We start from the raw sequence: 20,129 nt of genomic DNA on the forward strand, positions 1-20,129 counted from the left end.
ATGACCTTCCGCATCACGTTCGAGAGCCCAGTATATGCGCAGCCAGTCAACAGGTACTGTCTTGTTTACTGATTGACTTGATGTTGATCTGACTTCCGTGGACTTCAGGTTCTGGGGCCAAGAGGTCGACGGAACAGTTCAGCATGACAACTCCAGCTCTTGGGATCAAGAGGTCGAAGAGACGGTTGAATCCGCGGACTTGAACCAATATATGACCGCACCAAATGCCCCTGAAATGCTGCAAACACTTGCAGAACAGTGCGGAAACAGTTCCTCCGTCTTCACTCACGCATTCAATAACTATTCATATTCAGCAATGCAGGTAGTGGCCCGTGCTGGGATGACTGGTTCAACATTGGAATGGACAGAGAATCAACATCATCAAGCGAGGAGAGCCTCTCTCCTACAGCGACAGGCAACATTGAACAGGCTTCGCTGTACCCCCCAATGTTCCAGGTGGCCGAGCCTGCATCAGTAGTCGATGATACAGCATCTTCTGGATCAGATATTGCACCGGGTCCAGCCCCTCCCTCCCAATCTAGTCAGCCACCGACAAAGAGACGGAAGACGCAAATGTACGTACCTCAAGTATTCTTGTTCAACACAATCATAGGGAGTTGTACTTACATCGTTTTATGCTGCAGGAAAGGAATCAACTGTACATCTAGCAAGGTCCGCAGACTCGGTCGTCTAGCTTCGATACGTATGGAGGATATACTAGAAAGCCCGGGTGCCTCGGGATCATCAGCCACGGCGCGTGATCGTTCTGTTTCTCATCGGTATGTGCTCTCAATGATTCAATTGAAATTATCCTCGCTGATGCGTTGTATTCGCTGTAGCGCTATATCAAGGAAAGCCTGGGCGAGCGCAGTGCCCGATCGCGAGTCAGCGGCTCCTGTCTCCACCCGAAACATGCAATTGCCTTCATTCGCCCCGGAGATCCCTATATCGCTACCGCGGTTCTCCGTGAACCGACGCTCAGACTCGCCCAGTAGCTCCTGGGCAGGCTCGCCACTATCTCATGGGCTCGGAGTGCCCTCAAGCTCATCCTTGGACGAACCAGGCGCACTTACTGCCTCCTCATCTGGGCAGAAACGTGGACACGAGCACGTAGAGGACTTCGAGGACCACGAAGACCGCGAGGACATCGCAGTACCCCCGCTTCAGCCACGTCGTTCGTCGGGGGGCCTTGAAGATAATCTCGCCACGCAGCCGCTCCTGGGGTCTTCAACGATCCCCGAGCTTCAGGCACCCGGCGTGATCCCCGAGAGCATGCAGATGCATGCTCCCCCATTTTCGCCTCCAATCCAGGCAGAATCCACGAAGATCTGGGATAATACCTGCACCTGGAAGCTCGAAAACGGACGTGTTTGTGGCCGACGTGGAGATCCAGAGGACATCTGGCAGCACATACGTGTCGACCACGGTCTCGATGCGCTCGCAAAGGTCCAACCGCCCCCAACACGCATACAGTGCAACTGGGCGGGATGCGAGTTCTACGGGTTCCCCGAGGAATTTCGTGGACATTGGGAAGGAGTCCATCAGGAACGCATAGAGCGGGAGCTAAAGGAACTGGGCATAGGGTCCAACAACAAAGTACAGTGCCGGATTTGCCCAACGAGCGAAAAGAAGGGTTGGGTGAGGAAAGACGGGTTGAACAGACACGTCCTGACTACGCACTGGCGTGCGGAGCGGATCCGCTGGTGCGATATCTGCGGCAAGGAAAGCCGGGATGATGTATACAACAAGAGCAAGCGTCATCATCGCTCCTCCTGTCTGAAGCATTTCATGGAGAAGAATTCGCAGTTCGGCGAGACGTAAGTTTGCTTTCGACGGCGGTCAGAACTCCATTGATCTGACTTGTGTGCTACTTTGTGTTTCATTCTCAGGATAGCTTAGCACCGACATCCCGAGCCTCGAAGAGCATCGTTGTTGTGTGACGTCTGTCATTGATACGTGTTGTAACATATTGTACGCTACTATCATAACATAGAATGTACGATCGGAGCATTTCACTCAGTCATAGCGAGTCGGAATACCACAGCCTGAAGATTCATCACGACATGAGTTCCGCAGGGTAGGAAGGCCTCAGTGCACCCGGTGAGCGGCAAGTTGTGATGTGCCCATTCGCACGTGAAGCTCTATTGACAGGTATGAACGGTATCATCCAGCGAAGAGAGTATGCATTGGTGTTTTCGTCTGCTCTATGTTTAATCCTTCCTATAGCTGCCCAACCAGTTCATGACACATGTGCGCCCGGCCCTACGACGCACAAGAGAAACGGACCAACGTGACTCATTCTGCTTACGTCAGGCCAGAATCCCGTCATGCTCGTTTCAATTGTTGGCTGACGGATGCTCCATGAGCTCGTCGGTCTGCTCTGATGACATAAAAGCCGGTCATTCAATTGAGTGGAACAACAGCGAGACAGCATATCGATTTACGGACCATGCTCAGGCTGGGAGTCAGAGCCAGTGGGCGTCATAGATGGAGGTTTAGCTGAGAAGGAGAGAGCAACGGAAGACCGCACGTTCGATTTTTATGTGCAAACAGCCACCCAGTCAAAGCCAAACACCGGCCGTGCAAGGTGCGTCGCGCTGCACCGACCTCTGTCACGCCCGGCCGTTCCTCGCGCATACCAGCCTGAACAGACGAGTCGCCTTGTTTCCCTGTTCCACTGCATCTGCGGTCATTGGTTCATGAAATTGCACACGCAGAATATGTTATCGATAGGACGCACCGTTACCGGGATAGAGAACAAGGGTGTCCCAATTTGGCAACTGTGTGTGGACCTCGCGTCGCGCCTCGACTTGCTGAGCCACTCGCGGTCACCCGCCACTCGGTCGTCAAGTTTAGTGGCGCCGTACGGCCCCTCCCACTGGCTCAAGGAAACCAAACTTGAAGATACGGAAGAGTCCCCAAGGTCGACACTGGCTCGTTCAAGATGCGTTCGATTCGCAAACGGATGAATCATGATCTTCCTTTCCAACTCGGACTGCGGGCGGCGCACCTTCTCTATCCCGGAACGTCCATCTGTGCGTGCTCTTTACAGGCGGTCTGGAGACTGGACACATTCTCAGCGCGGCAAGGAGCATGTTCAATCCGCCCGGGCCCTCACTCACCTCGCCACAATAACTACTGGCTCGCCACCCGACGTGCCTTCCACCCACCTCCAGCGTTTCGGTACCACGTCTTCAGCATCAGGTCCGTCACACCGCGATGTTGATGAAGAGAGCAGTGCAGCTCGTCCGCCATTGAAGTTTTACTCCGCCTGCATCCATTGTGGCCGCGACTCACCTCCGCTTCGCCTGCCTTCAACCTACCTCGAGGTCACGCGCCTGCGTCGTTCCAATCAACTGTGTGCCCTGACGTGGAGCCGGGCGTGCGTGGAGACCGGTATGACGACTTGGTACGGCCTCAGAACGTACGGGAACGAGCTGCATTGGCCCAAAAGAGGTGGTGAGCGTTGTTCACCGTGCTGTGATACTGGCTTACCGACTCTGAGTCAAGCACACAAGCTACCGAATTCGCAAGCGGATCCAATGAGGAGCCTACCTAAGAGATAGACGAGATTCTGTTCGATGTTCGCGACGGAGTCATGTGCTTGGAGTCGTATACAGTTCGTATTCTCTTCCCTTAAGACCGACTTCACGACGTTCACCGGCGCCTTTCCATTGTAGTATACGCTGTAAAGCGTGTCTATCTTCAAAGTGAGAGCCCTACGTCATGATACATACGTCTGACATCGTCTCACAAGCAACATGCTTAACTATTGCCACATAGATATGGAACATCAACACGCCAAGGGGGGAAGAAACCCGTCCCAAACGGAAGAACCTCACGGATCTTACATCCAGCCCTAGAACGCCTGGAATAGCGCAGAACAGTACTTCGTGAGTGTTTCGAATCCAAGGAAATTGCAACGATTGTTGACTGTGATATGCAGGGAACCGCTGAGGCGCATCGATCAAGTCAGGTTTGCTTACCTTCGCCCTTCTCCGTTTATCACAAGGTGAGACTTCGTTCGCTACATCGCGTCGATCTCAGCCGCTCATGCAGTAGCACTCACCGACGGGTTGGGTGAGACAGCAGGCTATCTTCCACGCCCCGTCAGTAAGACACTTCGTGAAGACGCGACACACAAGTCCTGACGGAGTAGGTCGATGCACCCCGATCTGCGCAGACTTTGTCGAAGTGAAGGTAAGATGCAATGTGCGTAATCGTTGTGGACGTACCACTCATGATCGACCTCTCTCAAGGCCGGCGCGAGTGAGGAACATGGGAGACTGGGTGTCAAGGCACAACGGTATGGAAAACGGTGAGTAGTCAGCCCTCGTACCCTTCAGCAGCCGTACGACGACCGCTTTCCTGACCGACAGATGCTCGTGTACACGTACTGTCGAGTGGATACGTTGCTCAGTCGGCTCCCCCACAACGTCCACACAGCGCTCGAACGACATCCTGTTCCTGCCTTCGCTGTTTCGGCCGCGCAGGATATCGCCCTAGGACAGCTGGCCGACGTCGTGCCGGGAGTCGCTGGGGGATGGGCGGGAGAGAATGAGCGTACAAGCAACTGGGTGCGTGGAGACAGGCGGGGAGGGGAAGGAGGTGAGTGGGTGCCCGCTTTCGAGAGCATCGTCGCCATGGTCTGAATCAGAACAGCAACTTGCAGGGGATGGGGACCTGCGTCCACACTTGCCACGTGGAGACCAGGGACGCGGTTTATGGCGATGTTCGGGCACCCTTCACGTGAGGACATTGAATTGCACTTCCTGTCCCCGCTGCTCCATTCTGAACCACACATTCCCTTTGTGACAGGGACGAAAAGAACGCGAACGAATGCTTTCGCTATCGACGCTTCGATTGCTGTCAAGAGGTGTCACTCCGCCAGTCGAACTCGGTGGGTCCACCTGCCTCATTGGGACCACTGAAGCGAGCGATCGGAGATCCGACGGGTACTGAACGCCGCCTTCCTTGTTCAGCCACGTTCGCGACGGCGATCGACATAGCCGGCGGTGCCTAGAAGCGCGCAAACCCAAGTCGAAACCACAGCTCAGCCATACGTGAAACACGACCCACGACCAACGTCAGACTGAGGTGAATGAGAGCGTCTGGCATCGCGAAACCCCCAGGCTGACATTGTTGGACTCAGGACTCTTAATAGAGGTACGGCGGACGCGCAGTACCAGGAGGATCCACCGACGACAAAACCAAACCAGCGACGATCGACGTACCCGATCGGCCAATCACAGAAGATCGACGCCGTGCGCCCACGACACGACACGCGTTGACAGGTGTGTTGCTTCCGCGGCTCACGCATTGCCTCCGTATTGACCCCGCCAATTCAGACGGAGGAGGATCGGGGATCGTACGCCGTCGGCTTGCAGCAACACGCCGGCCCTCCTCGTGCCTTTTCCCAGCGTACAACTGACTCCGATTGCCACGACGTCCCAGTTGTAGGCCCACCACGCTCCGGTTGCGTGTCGTTCTGCTTCCGTCACAGAACTGGCGTCGGCAGATCTTGGCCCCAATCGGCGCGCCCACATGTGTATCCATCCCATGCGAGACAGTCGTCCATTCGTCCTGCTGAGGCATCGTTCCTGTGATCGATGGATCCGGACTGCACGATCGGCAGGCTCTCAATTGATCACAGGGATGTTGAAGTCTGTGGGTGTCTCCGTCATCGCACTCAGCGTTCGCACTGATCTCACTTCTATCCTACATAGCGTAGCGGGCGATATCGGGCTGGATGCACTCTTTCCAAATCGAGCTCCAGGCGAAGATCCTTCCCCGTCGCGTTGATCACGACTGGATTGCCACGCAGCAGAGCCAGCTCCAGACGATCCATGAAACAGGTCAGATTCACTCTTTCGTGTCGTTTTCACTCCCCCTGACACGCCTGAGCTAGAACACGGGCGCACGACGGCTTTTCATTCGGTGACGTGGCGCGCGCGCCCGTCAAATGCCGTACGGTAAGCCACCCTTAGTCATGGGCGCTTGCCGACTGACGCGTCATCGTCGACAGCACACCGACGTCTCGCAGCGCTCATCGCCGCGTGCAACTGCACACAACGGACGCACTGCCAGAGGAAGGTGCGCGTCATCATAGGAGGATCCTGCCATATTGGGATCGCGCAGGTGAGTGTGTCAGCTTGGCGGGGGCCTTGGTGTGAGCGGGGGAGGCTGATACACATCCCAACTGTATCATGCGACACCGATGCCCTGACATTGAAGACTCGGCATCACCGTCGGCATGAGTGTTGCTCGTCGATCTGACGTCTCCGTGGACCCAATGGTGATAGTTCGATGGGACGAATGCGGTATTGAAGTTGAACACGGTGAGTCACGGACATCCTTGAGGGACATCGGTTCGCTCTGACGTTAATTGCACTCTGCAGGCTCTGATTACACTCGTCGATGTTGGTATCAACGCTTGTGCCCGACTCTGTGAAGTCCTCTGCAATGGCTCGTTCGGTCCGCGAAGAAGATGTCAAAGGGACGCGAGCGTAGCCCATCCGTGTACGGCGACGTGCGATGCGCGTCCGCTCTGGGTGGGGCTGTACGGCTATGAGGCAGAAGCATGACTTCTGGACAAGGTTCGTCATCAAACACGCAGCGAATGATCACCGTCGCTCACGCATGTTCAACTGTTGCGTAGTCACGGCGGTGTCCCTCGCGTGTCTCCTTGTTGAACGTATCGGCACGAGACCGACTCCCGCAGTTATCGCACCAAACGGTGCAGTCCCATTGTGCGCCCTTCGTGTGCGTCGTGAGGTTGCGAGACCGCAATCCTAGCAGGCCCCCGGCGCACACCTCGCACTGGACTGGCCAAACGGTCCAGACCAAGTGGAAGGCTGAAGCGTCTCCGCCAGCACACCGCGGGTTTTGCTCACCCAATGCTCCGGCATCGCGCTGGGGTACGCAGTGACTGAGCAGGTAGTGCCCCATCAGCGGCCGTGGTGGTCGCGTTTCGCTGTGTTAAACGTATCGTGCCGAAACCGACCTCCGCAGCTATCGCACCAAATGCTGCACTCTGGCCGGTGCTCGTATGTCATGTGTGATGCGCGGTTCCGGGACTGCAGGGCCGTTTCGGTGTCGGTGCACGCTCCGCATCCGACGTTGGCTTCATGGCGGGTCTGACCTGGAGGCAGCGTCTCCGCCAACACACCCCGGTGTGTACTCGTCCAGTGCTCCAGGATCCCGCTGGGGTATGCAGTTACCGTGCAGGGACCCCAGACTCGGAGTCCACACTGCACCGGCGTTGGGGCGCGCTCTGGGCGAACCGGGTCCTGAAGTCCGTGGGCGTGACGGACGTGTGCCCACCCGTCCTCCGCCACTCCCTCCCCCTCGCACGTCCGCCCGTCCTTGTGGCGCCAGGTGCACGCGCACGTCGGGAGACCGTAGCGCTTCGGCTTTGCCTGCGTGCCCTGCAGGGTTGGCCGTGGCTGCAGCGACGGCTTCGTCTCGAGCGTCCTCCTCTTCGCAGGGAGATACCCTCGTCCCCTGTAGCGCGTGGCGCCTAGGTGAAGACAATCGGCCGGTGCGGGATCCATAGCCATGGTCCTCAGTGATATTCGGCCGGTGGGCTTTGCGCCAATGGGCGTGCATCTCGCCAGGGAGGGATACGTGCGTGCACGGGCACCAGCTACAATTGATCGCGACGGGCCGGGCCCGGGATGGGCGAGAGTCCAAAGCCCGTGAACCGTGCGGACGTGCTGAAAAACAGTGTCCGACGACCCACGCCAGTCGCACAGAGTGTCATCTTCATTCCTCCAACTACACGTGTACGTCGTTCGCCGCCCTTTCTTGGCGCAGCCGCTCCCGCGGGGCCGTCCAGCGGTCTTTGGACGTGATGTCGGACGACTGGGACCCGCCTCGCTGGTCTCCTCGCGTGTGCGGTTTACTCCGAATTGGACCGACCGACCGACTCCGGAGGGGCGTGGGTAACAGGGATATGTGACAGCATTGGTCTACACACCCATGCGGGACCTCCAGGGCCCCGTGCGCTGGAAGGGGAATGGGTCGAAATGCCCCGTGGGTTGGCAGATAACGCGGGGGCGGGTCTTTGTCGATCGCGAAGCGGCAGTTGGTCAGTAGTCGAACAGCCCATGCGCATTCCCTGGACGTGATGGTATGTTAGCGAGCCAAGTAGACGGACAATGAGTTGCAATTCTCACGTTATCTCCTTCGCTGACGGCTCATGGGCTAGGACAGGTTCTCCGCCATTCATGCTGCCCGCCGATGGATACGAGACCGACTCGTCGTTCTGTTCGGACGACGTAGAAGTCGGTCATCTATTGCAACGGAACGGCAGCGGGGGGATGTATCACGACTTACGGTCGGTTGAGCATCGTTGGCAAGCATGCGAACAGGACTCTCGACCCCGTGAAAAGTCAGAGCATTGGCATATCGTGATGGACGAGGTGCGTGTTCGTGTAGCCTGGCGGCATTCGCAGCGCCACTCACGGCTGCAGTATAGATGGTTAGGAGGAATGGTCCCGGGATAGTGGCGTGTATGGTCATCGTAGCTGTAGTCGGAAGAGGGTGATCCTTGGGTCTTGGCTTGACAGCCGGGTGAACTAAGGGTTTATATATGACGGAAGCAGGCTCAAGACGGTGACACCCTTTCGGCGAACAATGTACAATGGTACTCGAGTGGCGATGGACAATGCAATTAGCGCTACATACACTTCGAGGCACATGCGGGCCCGCTGGAAGGACGTCTTGGCGAAGATACCATTTCGGTTGAACTTATTGTCGAGAGCGATTACAACGTTCGGGTCCTGGAGTTGGGCCCTTCCTTGAGGAATCTTCTTGCGACCGTAGGCTGGCTGCCAAGTGGCTGTGAGTTCGCAGTATTTGTATGAGTCACGTAACCTGCTGAATCGGATATGGTAGTCTGTCTTAGAACTCTTACTTGCATGAGTACTATCGTATCTGTTTACCATTTCCGACCACAACATGCTCTCCGTGATGACTGCAGCTCATCGTCCTTCCCAGTGCTACTCGCTGGAAGTGATCTTACACGAGCGTGTCGGTCTATGCGGGATTGACGAATCGTGTTGCGCCAGGGGCAGCATTAAGGAGCGGAGGGCTCGCTCAAAGCAGAAGACTGTACAACTCATTGCGAAGCTGCCGGGGTCGTCCAGAGGGCCATGCTATCGTCGCGCTTGCGGATGCGCTGCTCGCAGGAGCAAACGACGGATGTCCCGGGCTTACTGCCCTAGGAACAAGGATATCTCGAGTCGTGAACGTTTCATCCTCGTTCAGCATCGTATGTTACGTGTCTGTATCTACGTATCCGGAAGGTTCTAGAGCAGGGTCTGGCTCTTTGGTTGGAGTCTTATACGCTCACAGAGCAATCGCAACATCAACCCGTCGACCACGGGATGTAGGCTCGAACTCACCAATCGCGAGCAAAACTGACGAAAGATGTCCTTCGGGGCGGTGGTGGGCTTTTTGCTTGAACGGATGTGGGCGAGCCCCTTAGCTGGGTCGGAAGTGTTCGCAATTCGGATAGCTTGTGATTCAGAGACGGAAACAACAATGTACAGTACGATATATCACACAGCATCGTAGATAGTGCTACATCGAAAGCGACTACACGGTCAGAGCAATACAAAAGCGGGGACAACGAGGAGATCAACGGAATAACAATAACAAGCATCTAGAGAACCGAGGGTGCAACATCAACGACACTGGTACATAACGCAACCTAAGAGCCGGGGAAGAGTCCTGAATAGCGAGAGGAGATGGGGCGAAAACGGGTCCACGAGCTCAAAGATGACCCAGACGTTTGTGGGTGCGCACGAGTTTGTTGACACACTTGCGCAAATGGTGGCGTGTTCCACCAAACGTATCTTTCCGTTTGGCTTTGCCACATGCATCGCACCACCGCATGTCATCCCCTGTATGCCAATGCACGTCGCCCACATGGCGCACGAGACTATCCAGTCTCATGTACTTGCGCTTGTTCGGTGGGCAGAGCTGGCACTCGACCTGGTACGCCCCACCCAGGTCACCCGACTCCTTGGCCTCCTTGTCGAGCGCCTGCTTGTGGTTGCCCTCATCTGGACCCTTCCAGTGAGCGTACAGTTCCGCTGGAAACCCTTCGTACTGGCATACTTGCTCATGCCATGCACCACCTTGAGGTGGACCCACACGTCCTCGGCGGATCCGCCGAACCCGCAGATTTCCGGTCCCGACCCTCCTTGAGGAAGCGTGCACGACATCTCCGGAGGTTGCCCTGACGGAGGTGCAGATTCCTGCGAAGGTCCCGCGTTTGGAACAGGTTGCGGTGGGAGGACGTCAGCGCAGGGCGCCGGGTGGGTCGTGCCAGGTATCTCCGCCTGCACGGCAACCTGGGGCTCTCGGTGCACGCGTTTGACATGGTCTGCGCCTTCATCATCGTCTTCTCGCCTCCGTTTTTGGCCCGCTCGTGCCACCGACGCCTCGTTGACCGCCTCGTCATTGCGCTCCGGTAGTGAGTGTGTCGGTGATGTATCACGCGCAGGAAGCAGCCGCCGTGGTTGCTGCACAACCTTCGGAGATTGTGGTGGGGACGCGGCGGCTTGTGCCGCAAGGGCCGGTGACGCGGAAGTAGACAAGATGTCGCCTGGGTCTGAGGTGCCGCCCGTCGCGTCGCTGCGTCGAGACGGCGTGCGCTCGCCGCTACTGCTGCTGCTGTCGCTGCTACTGCTGCTGCTGTCGCTGCTACTGCTGCTGCCGCTGCTGCTGTTGTTTTCGGTTTGCCCCGTCGTCGTCGTCGACTCGTACGCATTCCAGTCGAAATATGAGTCTGCCTCACTGCACACGCAGAAGCATCAGTGAACCGAGAACTTGAAGTGATGAGGGGCAGAGATTCTCACTTTTCCTCTGCTGACAGGTCGGCGGAGGATGTATGTGTCTCTTCGTACAGGCTGTTCGGCGCTGAATGTGGAAGAGAATCGTTGAAGGATAAGGTAAATCTGACAATCGGGTTGTCAGCAGCGTCGAACAACGTTGGGACGATGTGTCACGACTTACTGTCCCTCGTAAGCCTCGGAATCATCGCCAACAAACAGGAGGGAGGGGTGGTAGATGTAGAAAGACATGGAAAGGGAGATGATAGGATGGAGATGGGGGAATGGGGTGGTATCGGGAGGGGGCTGCTGTCGTACGGAAGCGGAAGACAGGAAAGTATAGAAGGGCGCGAGGGATGCGAGAGGGACACGGGGTGGTAGTAATTAGAGGGAGAGCGACAGCGGAGACGTTCGATTTTGTGTGCAAACAAACACGCGAGCGAAGCCAAACACTAGAATCGCAGGGTGCAGCGCGAGGTGCAGCGTGGTCACGCTCCGAGTCCCCGTCCGCGCCTCGCTTAGCCGACCTCTGTCACGCCCGCTGCTTTTCCCGCGCAAGCCAGCCAGAGCAGACAAGTCGGCGTGTTTCCCTGCGCCGCTGTCCCTGCCCTGATTGGCTCACGGGATAATGCACGCAGGATTCGCCATGGATACGACGCACCAGTATCCGGACTGAGAACAAGGGCGTCCCAATTTGGCAACTGCATGGACCTCGCATCGCGCCCGGACGCACTGAGTCACCGCCACTATGCCGTCGCGGCCAGTATCGCACTCCGGCCTGACCCAGCACGAGGAGAGCCGACTGCAAGCCGCAGCTGGGCCCTAGAGATTCGCGCGAGCCTACTCGATACCCGCAGACTGCCGCCTCAAAGACGCGTTGTCTTCATCCTCACGCGGGTGGCGTCCCTTCTAGACTCGCCTTCCCGTGCCAGACGCGTTTCCCGTTCACCTGAGCTCGATACGCGTCAGCTAGGGTACTCTGTGCATGAGTGGCGCGGCAAGGAAGGCTTCGAACCAATCTGTCCCCGCTCTGCCCTCGCCACAACCCCGAATGGCTCGCCACTCACCTTCATCTCCCGTCCCCCTCCCGTTCTCTAACAATGCCACTCTACCCTATGGGCCGTTGACAACGGGGTCTAATCGGAAGCGCAGCAAATCAGCCCGCCATTGAAAGAATATACTACCTGATCTCTATGTGGCCCAGCGCTCACCGCCGCCTCGCCTGTTCTTCAACTTCGACCTACCTCCGCAATACGCGACATCCCTACCTGAAAAGACTTTCGCCCTGTTCGACCTTATACATGCGTTCTGGCGGAGCGACCGACCTTGCCATGACTCGACAAGGCGCTGCGAGATGGGGTGCGTCGACAATCCTACTGTGCTACGATACTGACTTACCGTGCTACAAGAACAGGCTAGTTCGTCAGCAAAGCGAGCGACTCCAACCTACCTGGAAGACATCGGATACTACTATCCACACGGCGAGTGTAGGACCGGGGTTTCTCTGACTCAGTACCAACTTCGCATCACAGCGCCCTCGCAGTGACCACTTGCTCACGGGATGCGCTGCGTCTGTTCCACGCGGACGGTTCACGACGAGGTGTGCAGTTCTTTCAACGTTTCATAGACGACGTACGTGACCATACAAGCAGATACGCGACCTCAAAACGAACGCAACCGTAAGTAATGCGACTTAACTCATCAAGATTCACATCACTCAACTAGCACCCCCAGCGACCGCATGGAATAGACGGGAACCTAGGCCGTGTCCGCGCGGCGAGAGACTCGAACCTGATGCGTTGTAACGTAAGGGGAGATGTCCGTCTCGAACACCGTGACCTGCGAACTCTACAACTCAGACCCACCAACACTACACGTCAAGCTCAATGGCGACGCAGGCTGGATACTTGGTAAGTGCCCCAGGGAGAACAAACTTGAGTCTAACGATCATCTTGGCAGGCGTGGGTCGGTCTTCCGTAGCGATTCCGCTTGTTGAACAAGTCAAGACTGCCTGCCTTTCGTTGTCGTCTACTGGGTGTGAGCATCGTTCGCCGGGTTCATATCGATCTTGACTACCGCAGACGAATGCTGAGTCCATCCCAGCGCAGCGTTGTTCTTCCGCGCCGAAGGACGCGTTCTGCTGCGGAACGATCCTGATCACAACAGGTCGTTTTGCGATGGCGATCCGTGTGTGGTGAAGGCACGCATCGTTCAACGTTCCACGTCGACTTCGACTCGCTTCCTGGCAAGAAACAACCATCGGTGACATACGACAGACCCCGTGCGGCTATCTTCCCCTGCCCGGGGCCGAACAGCCTGCGTGCCGTAGGACGGGTTGAGCAGCTTAGATCTGCGGCGAGGGCTGCATGACTCTGCGTGCACGGTTCAAGAGAAGGTGAGATGCACGATCTGAGATCAAATCGTATACGTACCGCTTTACTCATCTCGTCTGGCAGACCGGGATATCACCAACGCGCGGCTGCAGCGGAGACGCAGGGTGGACTTCGCCGCGTTGCATCCTCAGGCGTGTGGGCATCCAGGGGCCTTGGTAGATCCGGCGCGGAGTGCAGAGAGGCGTTCAATGGAAGGTAAGCTGCACCCTAGATCGAATGACGTGCGTACCGCTGATGACGACTGTCCTCCCAGACAGCGTGCGGCTGGGACAGAGACGCAGACCAACCCTCTTCGAGTCGTAGGCACAACGATGTGCGCACACAGGGGTCTGCCTAGGCAGCGAGAAGGTCGTCCTGGTCTCCCTCGGTGAACGACAGCGATCCGGCCACCGATGTGCTGGTGCGTGGCGGGATGCCCCAAGGACCTATTGGGCTCACTCTGGGGGCAGCCCTCGCACACAGCAATCCGATGCCCTGTTCCCGCTGTCACTGGGACCACCGTGTCGGGATACGTCCCAGGACAGCGTGCCGGCGGAGTGCGGGAGTGCGAGCGTGCAGGCGAGGACGTATGTGCGCGAGCAGGGAGGAGGGGAGGGGAGTTTACGCCCGCTGTTCACAGGCTGATATAGCCTCCCGGATGCAGACTAGGACAACAAGGTGAGATGCGCGGACGCAGACGAGGGACCCCTGTGGGCGGGGGTTGCTTATTATTGTGTGCTCGTCCGGGGCACGTGGAGACGGTCGTGTGGGGGACGTGGCTTGGACGCGGCAAGCGTTTGCATCGGAGATGGATCGAAGGGAACCCCTCACGTAAATCAATTGGTGTTGTATTTCACTTTGATTGCTGCTCCTCTGCGCTCACAACTGTGCTGCCTCGGCGATCGCAGGCATGAAAACGTCGTATGTACCATATGCGTCGATGCCCAACCACTCTCGAGGAGTGCCACTCGTTGCTGTGGCGGAACTTCGCCACTCGGTCAGAGACCGGACGCCGGCGAAACGCTCGGATGGTGCGACCTGCCTCTTTGGGAATATTAGGGCCATCGGAGATCCGACGGGTGATGGCGCTTTCCTTGTTTAGCCATGTCCGGCTAGCATCGCCGTGAGACGCGCAACGGCACCTTCACTGCAGCCACACTTCAGCCACACGAGAACTTGACACCATTCACAGCGCCCGCGAACCTCCAGTTTCTTCAGAAAGAGTTGACGAGGTGAGTGGCAAATACTCATCGCAACGAGGGGCTCATATGCTACGCAGCATTCCAGCCATCCGAGGCTCCATCGATGCGACACCTGAATTCGCCGTAGAACGCACGCGAGGTGCGTGCGCCTTCCAGGACGTTCTACATGTGTATACCGGCTGACAGGCCCCACGTTGGAAGGCTACGACGCCCTCCGCATTCCTCATCACAGCGTCACTGGTGCCACACTCGGAGCAGCGACGATCGAGCGGCGTCCACGATCAGCTGGCCAACCGCGGACATACGTCGACGGACATGCACGGCTCCCGCCTCATCAACTCGATACATACCACCTTCTCGCCTGCAGGTGTTTTGACTCAGGACTGACGCATCTCACAGGATCACCGTCACGCCATGTACTTCAGTCTCGCTCGACGCTTGCAGGTGGAAGGGCTGCGCACGCTCTTCGTGCAGAACGGCAACCACGTCATCGGGCGAGGAAGAGCAGCCGTGGGTCCCGATGGGCACCATCAATCATTGCCCGAGCACGGATTGGCGACACGCGCTTGCAGCAGTGGGTGACGACGTCCCCACAGGACTGCAAGTCAGGAGGACTGCAGGCACCGTCGATCAGGGTGGCCACGCGTCGCTCATGTACGATACTACATCTGGTTTCCTAGATCCTAAGGACCTGCCCTCGTTGCCGGAATACATACCGTCAGCGATAGCTCTTTCTACACAGATCCGCATTATCGCCCTTTTCTGTGGGATCCAGAGTACAATAGACGTGTCCAACGACAGTTGTGACGGATGCCAGAACTACACCATTGATCGATCGTCGTGTTGACGAACATACGATCTGCCATCTTCTGAGCACATTTCTGAACCTCGAGTTCTGTTGAGTACGTACCATGTCTCAGGCGCACGTCGAAGCGAATTCGAACACCGTCGCAGACGTATCGATTGGTGATTACAGCAGCGAAGTGAGGACGGGGCAGCCTGGCATGTTGCATAAGCCGTGCCACGTAAGCAGTCCTGCGTTGCTCCGACGCGCCCACAACGCACCATTGTCCCGCAGCGTCTCGCGTCAAGTGCGACTGCACATAGCTGGCGCGCTGCAAGAGAATGACATGCCGTGAGCCCGCGTGACTGTCTTCACCGTCGGGCCGTACGAGTCAGCTTCGAGTCTCAGTCGTACGATCAGTCGTTCGCCAGCGTAAATCTGAATGACGGCACCCACACCTGGAGAGCTCATCTCCGAGAGTGATTCTTCCCGTCACTCTCCGGCAAGTGTAGCGTCAGCTGAGTCTCCTCTTCGTCTGGATGAGGCTGATCCCTTGGTGTTGGCGACAGCAAGTTCCTCCGCGATCTATTCCCGCACCAAAGGCACCTGCAAATTGGACTGTAAGGCAGAATCGAGTGGGACTCCTTGACCGGTATCTGTATCGACGTCAGCTCGAGAAGTGAAGGATTTCAGTGGCGGTTGACTTACAGCCAGCCTGCCCAGAAGATATTCCACCACTCATCCGGGAGTCGCTGAGAGAACGCATATGTGGACCACAGGGAGATCGACCGCTGAGCGCCGCCACGTCAATATGGTGGCCGGCTGATCTGCGCCAATTTTTGTAAGGTTCCGTGACGTTCGCAGAGGTACCGGCCATCTAGAGTCTCCTCCCTCGGGTCTGCTGGGACCGACGTAGACATGCATGGGCATCTGTGCGTGACCCTGGAGCATCCTTTTTGGATTCAGGCTTGCAGTAGCAGCGCAGTGTAAACTCGGCTTCACCTCGAAACGGGGGTATCTTATGGGCGGTAGGGCGTGAGGGACATCATCACGAGCTCGATGGCGACTGCCCATGACGGCGTTTCGGAAAGATGAGGATTATAGCGCGGCTACAGGTGATAGAAGAGCCGAGACGGGGAAGGAGGATAAGAGGGTGGTCACGATCCCGAATCTGCGTTGTGGATACATATCAGATGGAACACAGCGCGACAGCATGGAGATAGTGATGCGAGGGGCTTACTGTACCCGGGGGACACGCACGAAAATGCGGATGTCACCGAAATTGAATCCTAGACATCGAAGCTGTTAGCCACTAAATATGAAGGCACGAACGCTCCGTGGACGTACTGTGAGCACGACCCACATCGCATACATTTTGGCGGTAGGACACGGATATGCGTGATGCGACGTAGACTCGGATTGCTGCACGCGCGCCGGCGTCCCAACTGTGCGTCACGGTGGTGCACCGTATACACGACGGACGGGTTATCCGATCCGCCAACGGACGTGGGTGGACTAGCCTGAGTATGGCTGTGTGAAATGGTCCCGCTCGAACATGAGTTTGAAATCATGGAGGCGGGGCACGGACAAACTGACCTGTGACGTGGCACGATGTCCGTTGCGAGATCGAAGCCATCCTTGAGGCCAGGGCGGAATTGGCATAGCTACGGCATACCGCGAGCATTCTCAGCACCTTGGATGCGTCAACATATGACGCGATCACAAGCAGATCCAACGGGCGACTCACTGCTGGCTTAGTCTGCTGCGAGCATCGAGGGTGCAGTTCCGACCTTCTTGGGCTGCGCATAGGTTTCATATGCAACATTTCGAGGAGCATGGCTACTTGAGATGATCCATGTGAGACCTATGCGCAGCCGGGTTAGCAGGAGTGGTGACGAAACGGGAACTTGTGTGGGCATAAGATCAGTTGTGGCACGTCTAGACAGGTTCGTGTCGGCACTTACTACTGGGTCGCGCGCCGAGGAGCCTCCATATTCTCTGGCATCGAAGCAAAGGCGGTGGGTACTTGATAGGGCCATGTATCAATCTACTTACGGGGCAGAGCGACCCGGCGTGGTAAACGATCCGGATTGCAGGCAAGGTCTCCGTCGGTGAGTGCACGTTGCGCGTAACGGCTCTTGGATCGCGAGATGTCGGCTTTCCCGAAGCAAGTTTCGACGTGTTCGGTTCATGAGTGATGCAGGGCAGTAGCGAATCGTGAGTAATGTCCTGCGAGGCCGCTCGGTGGATGGAGGAGGCGACGACTTCCGGGAGCGGTTCCGAGTCCCAGCCACCGACGCGTCAGATCGTTCCCACGCACACACAGTTGAAGCGCTCACAGTGGCCACCACTGTACACTACATGACACTGTCTCGCGAAGCTCGACGACGCTCGCGAGCATCCGTTAGGGATTTGTTGCGTACTCTTACACGTCGGTTCGCTCCGTTTCTTTGCAAGTTTCGAGATCTCATGACTATCGAAGCGGAAAAGTCTACGCGCTTCAGAGTGACTAGGTCGTCTCAATACTACGGGGACCCCAGCGGGCCGCTCAGCGTACCATAGTAGTCGCCAAGTGTGACTCCCTGGAAGTGCGTGGAGACGAACGTATGTAAGGTAAGACACAATCTTACTGCTCGGAACCGTTGTTTCATTGTGCCTGTAGCAATAAGGGCCGACCGAGAACCTTCGAGGCTCCAAGCACCTACGCCGCTGCAATCCTCAAGCTCGCCGGCCCACCAGAGTACTGTCCGTAGGCAGCTCGAATGTGATGCTAGCGTCGTGGGCTTGTTCTGCGGCCGTGACTTGCCAGGTAGGTCATATCAATACATATAGAAGCTCATACTGATTGCCCGCCTGCGTAGGCTCGTCCTGGCCATGAGATGCACACCTGCTATCTCCAACGACGTCACCCATACTGCGAACAATACAGAATCTGGCGCGTAGCGGTGCATCTGGAAGACAATGGTGATATGCCACCGACTTTGCATCGTCCTGAGTGGCGAATTCTCCGCCTCATCTACTATGCATTGTCCACCTCAAACTTCGACTCACCTGCCAGTGCTCAAGCTGCGCGTCTGCCTTTCCTCCATCAGCATAAATACGCCGCGATGGTCGTGCTCCGTCGTTTCCCATGATATTACGCCGATGTCCATGTCAAAGTGCCAATGTTCCGCTCAACCCTCGCCCTGTACGAGCTCGCTACCATTCCTCCTAACCAGCGGTGCACATCGCGAGCCACTCCTCGTGCGCTATCGTTTCGGTGAGCTGGCAGCTTGCTTGAGATGTTCTCGTGCTGACTCGTACGCGCTGTGTTAATGTAGGATCCCGTAGAACGACTTTCGGAACGCTATACGAGCGTCATCATCTATGCACGCTCGTATCCGTCTGCCCTAGACCGGATACCGTTGTGGCGCGGTTTCTTCCATCCGCTGAAGAGGGGTTGCCTCACAATTATCCGGACACTATGGGCGCGACACCCCGTGGATCCGGTGACGGACAAACCGTCTACGCCTACCAGAAAATTCGAGGTGACTACTCTGCCCCGATATCACTGTGCTCAAACAATCATCATCCGCGTCACGATAGCCTATGAGCACCATCCAAGGCGCCACGCAACTGCGGAGTGGTGGAAGGTAAAGGAAACCAGCTAGGTCGGCCAGCGCGGAGGGCAGTGAAAAAACATGTACGTATGTGCTATCTTCAGGTGTGTCGATGCGTCTCACAGCTTGCGCTAGTGAGACTGTGGGATCTGCGACGAGACGATGAGCCCAAGACGCGATCGCGACACATGAGCAGCGCCAGGCACCGCGACGAGATGAAGAGGAACATACCGCTCCCAGAGATAGCTGAGCTCAAGTGTCCGACTTGTAACAAAGTACACGGCAGCCCACGGACGCTTTGATGTTCATCTGACTTCAGTGGACTTCAGGTTCTGGGATCAAGAGGTCGACGAGACAGTTCAGCATGACGACTTCAGCTCTTGGGATCAAGAGGTCGCCGAGACGATTCAATCTGCCGACTGCTCGGAACAAAAGATGACCGCACTCAAGGCCCCGGAATTGATGAAGACGCTTGCGGAATGGTGCGCAGATGGTCCCATTGTCTTCACTTGGTCGATAGTAACTGTTTATGTTCAGCATCACGGGTAGTGGCTGCCAGTGGGACGACTGCTTTGACGTCGGGACGAATACCGACTCGTCACCGTCAGGCGAGGAGAATCTGTCACCCATGGCGGATACAGTCGATCTGGCGGCACTGTTTCCCGCAGTGTTGCAGACAGAAGAGCCTCCGTCTGAATCAGATGTGGCACTAGGGCCGGCCCTCCCATAACGTCCAGTCAGCCACCGCACAAGAGACGAAGGATAGAGATGTACGTACCTCAAGTATTATACAATGTGGTCGTCGGCACTTACATCGATTCACGATGCAGAAAAGGGGCTGATCGTGGAGAAAATAAGGGTCGCAAAGGCCGTCTGGCCTCCATACGTATGGGGGATATACTCGAAAGTCTGGGTGCCTCGGGCCATGAAACTTATGGTGGTCGATCGTCAGCCCACGGCGAAGTGCTCATTCTGGTTCTCATCGGTATGTGCTCTCAGTCAGTCCCTTGAGATTATCCTCGTTGATGTGTCGTATCCGCTACAGCGCTGTATCACGGAGTGCCCGATCGCGAGTCAGCGGCTCCGGTCTCCACCCATACCATGCAATCTCCTCGATTCGCCCCGGGGATACCTATATCGCTACCGCAGTTCTCCGTTACACGACGCTCAGACTCGCCCAGTAACTCCTGGGCGGGCTCATCAATATCTCATGGGCTCGGAGTGCCCTCAAGCTCATCCTTGGATGTTCCAGGCGTACTTGCTGCCTCCTCATCCGGACAGAAACGTAGACACGAGCACGTAGTAGAGGACTGCGAGGACTGCGAGGACCG

At 56.9% G+C, this 20,129-nt stretch overlaps 3 protein-coding genes across 3 annotated transcripts; 2 read left to right on the forward strand and 1 right to left on the reverse strand.

The window, feature by feature from the left end:
- Nucleotides 1-4,962, forward strand: B0H18DRAFT_960891 (uncharacterized protein; the record flags this gene model as incomplete). Its single annotated transcript, XM_048042999.1, has 17 exons — nucleotides 1-53; nucleotides 109-258; nucleotides 315-575; nucleotides 645-779; nucleotides 840-1,817; nucleotides 1,994-2,077; nucleotides 2,152-2,179; nucleotides 2,227-2,250; nucleotides 2,424-2,587; nucleotides 3,053-3,204; nucleotides 3,422-3,459; nucleotides 3,784-3,893; nucleotides 3,947-4,012; nucleotides 4,086-4,200; nucleotides 4,260-4,318; nucleotides 4,421-4,577; nucleotides 4,819-4,962. The coding sequence occupies 17 exons, from the start codon at nucleotides 1-3 to the stop codon at nucleotides 4,960-4,962; spliced, it is 2,718 nt and encodes a 905-aa protein (XP_047885563.1).
- A 4,815-nt stretch (nucleotides 4,963-9,777) lies between these two features.
- Nucleotides 9,778-11,093, reverse strand: B0H18DRAFT_960893 (uncharacterized protein; the record flags this gene model as incomplete). The annotated part of the gene is made up of 4 exons (XM_048043000.1): nucleotides 9,778-10,070; nucleotides 10,094-10,644; nucleotides 10,869-10,967; nucleotides 11,026-11,093. The coding sequence occupies 4 exons, from the start codon at nucleotides 11,091-11,093 to the stop codon at nucleotides 9,778-9,780; spliced, it is 1,011 nt and encodes a 336-aa protein (XP_047885564.1).
- A 7,270-nt stretch (nucleotides 11,094-18,363) lies between these two features.
- On the forward strand, nucleotides 18,364-19,528 carry B0H18DRAFT_960894 (uncharacterized protein; the record flags this gene model as incomplete). The annotated part of the gene is made up of 5 exons (XM_048043001.1): nucleotides 18,364-18,442; nucleotides 18,530-18,726; nucleotides 18,785-18,831; nucleotides 19,128-19,280; nucleotides 19,336-19,528. The coding sequence occupies 5 exons, from the start codon at nucleotides 18,364-18,366 to the stop codon at nucleotides 19,526-19,528; spliced, it is 669 nt and encodes a 222-aa protein (XP_047885565.1).
- Nucleotides 19,529-20,129: the final 601 nt, after the last annotated feature.

The sequence above is a fragment of the Fomitopsis serialis genome (genome assembly GCF_022376445.1).
Source record: "Fomitopsis serialis strain Sig1Antser10 chromosome Unknown B0H18scaffold_225, whole genome shotgun sequence".
Taxonomy (NCBI): domain Eukaryota; kingdom Fungi; phylum Basidiomycota; class Agaricomycetes; order Polyporales; family Fomitopsidaceae; genus Fomitopsis; species Fomitopsis serialis.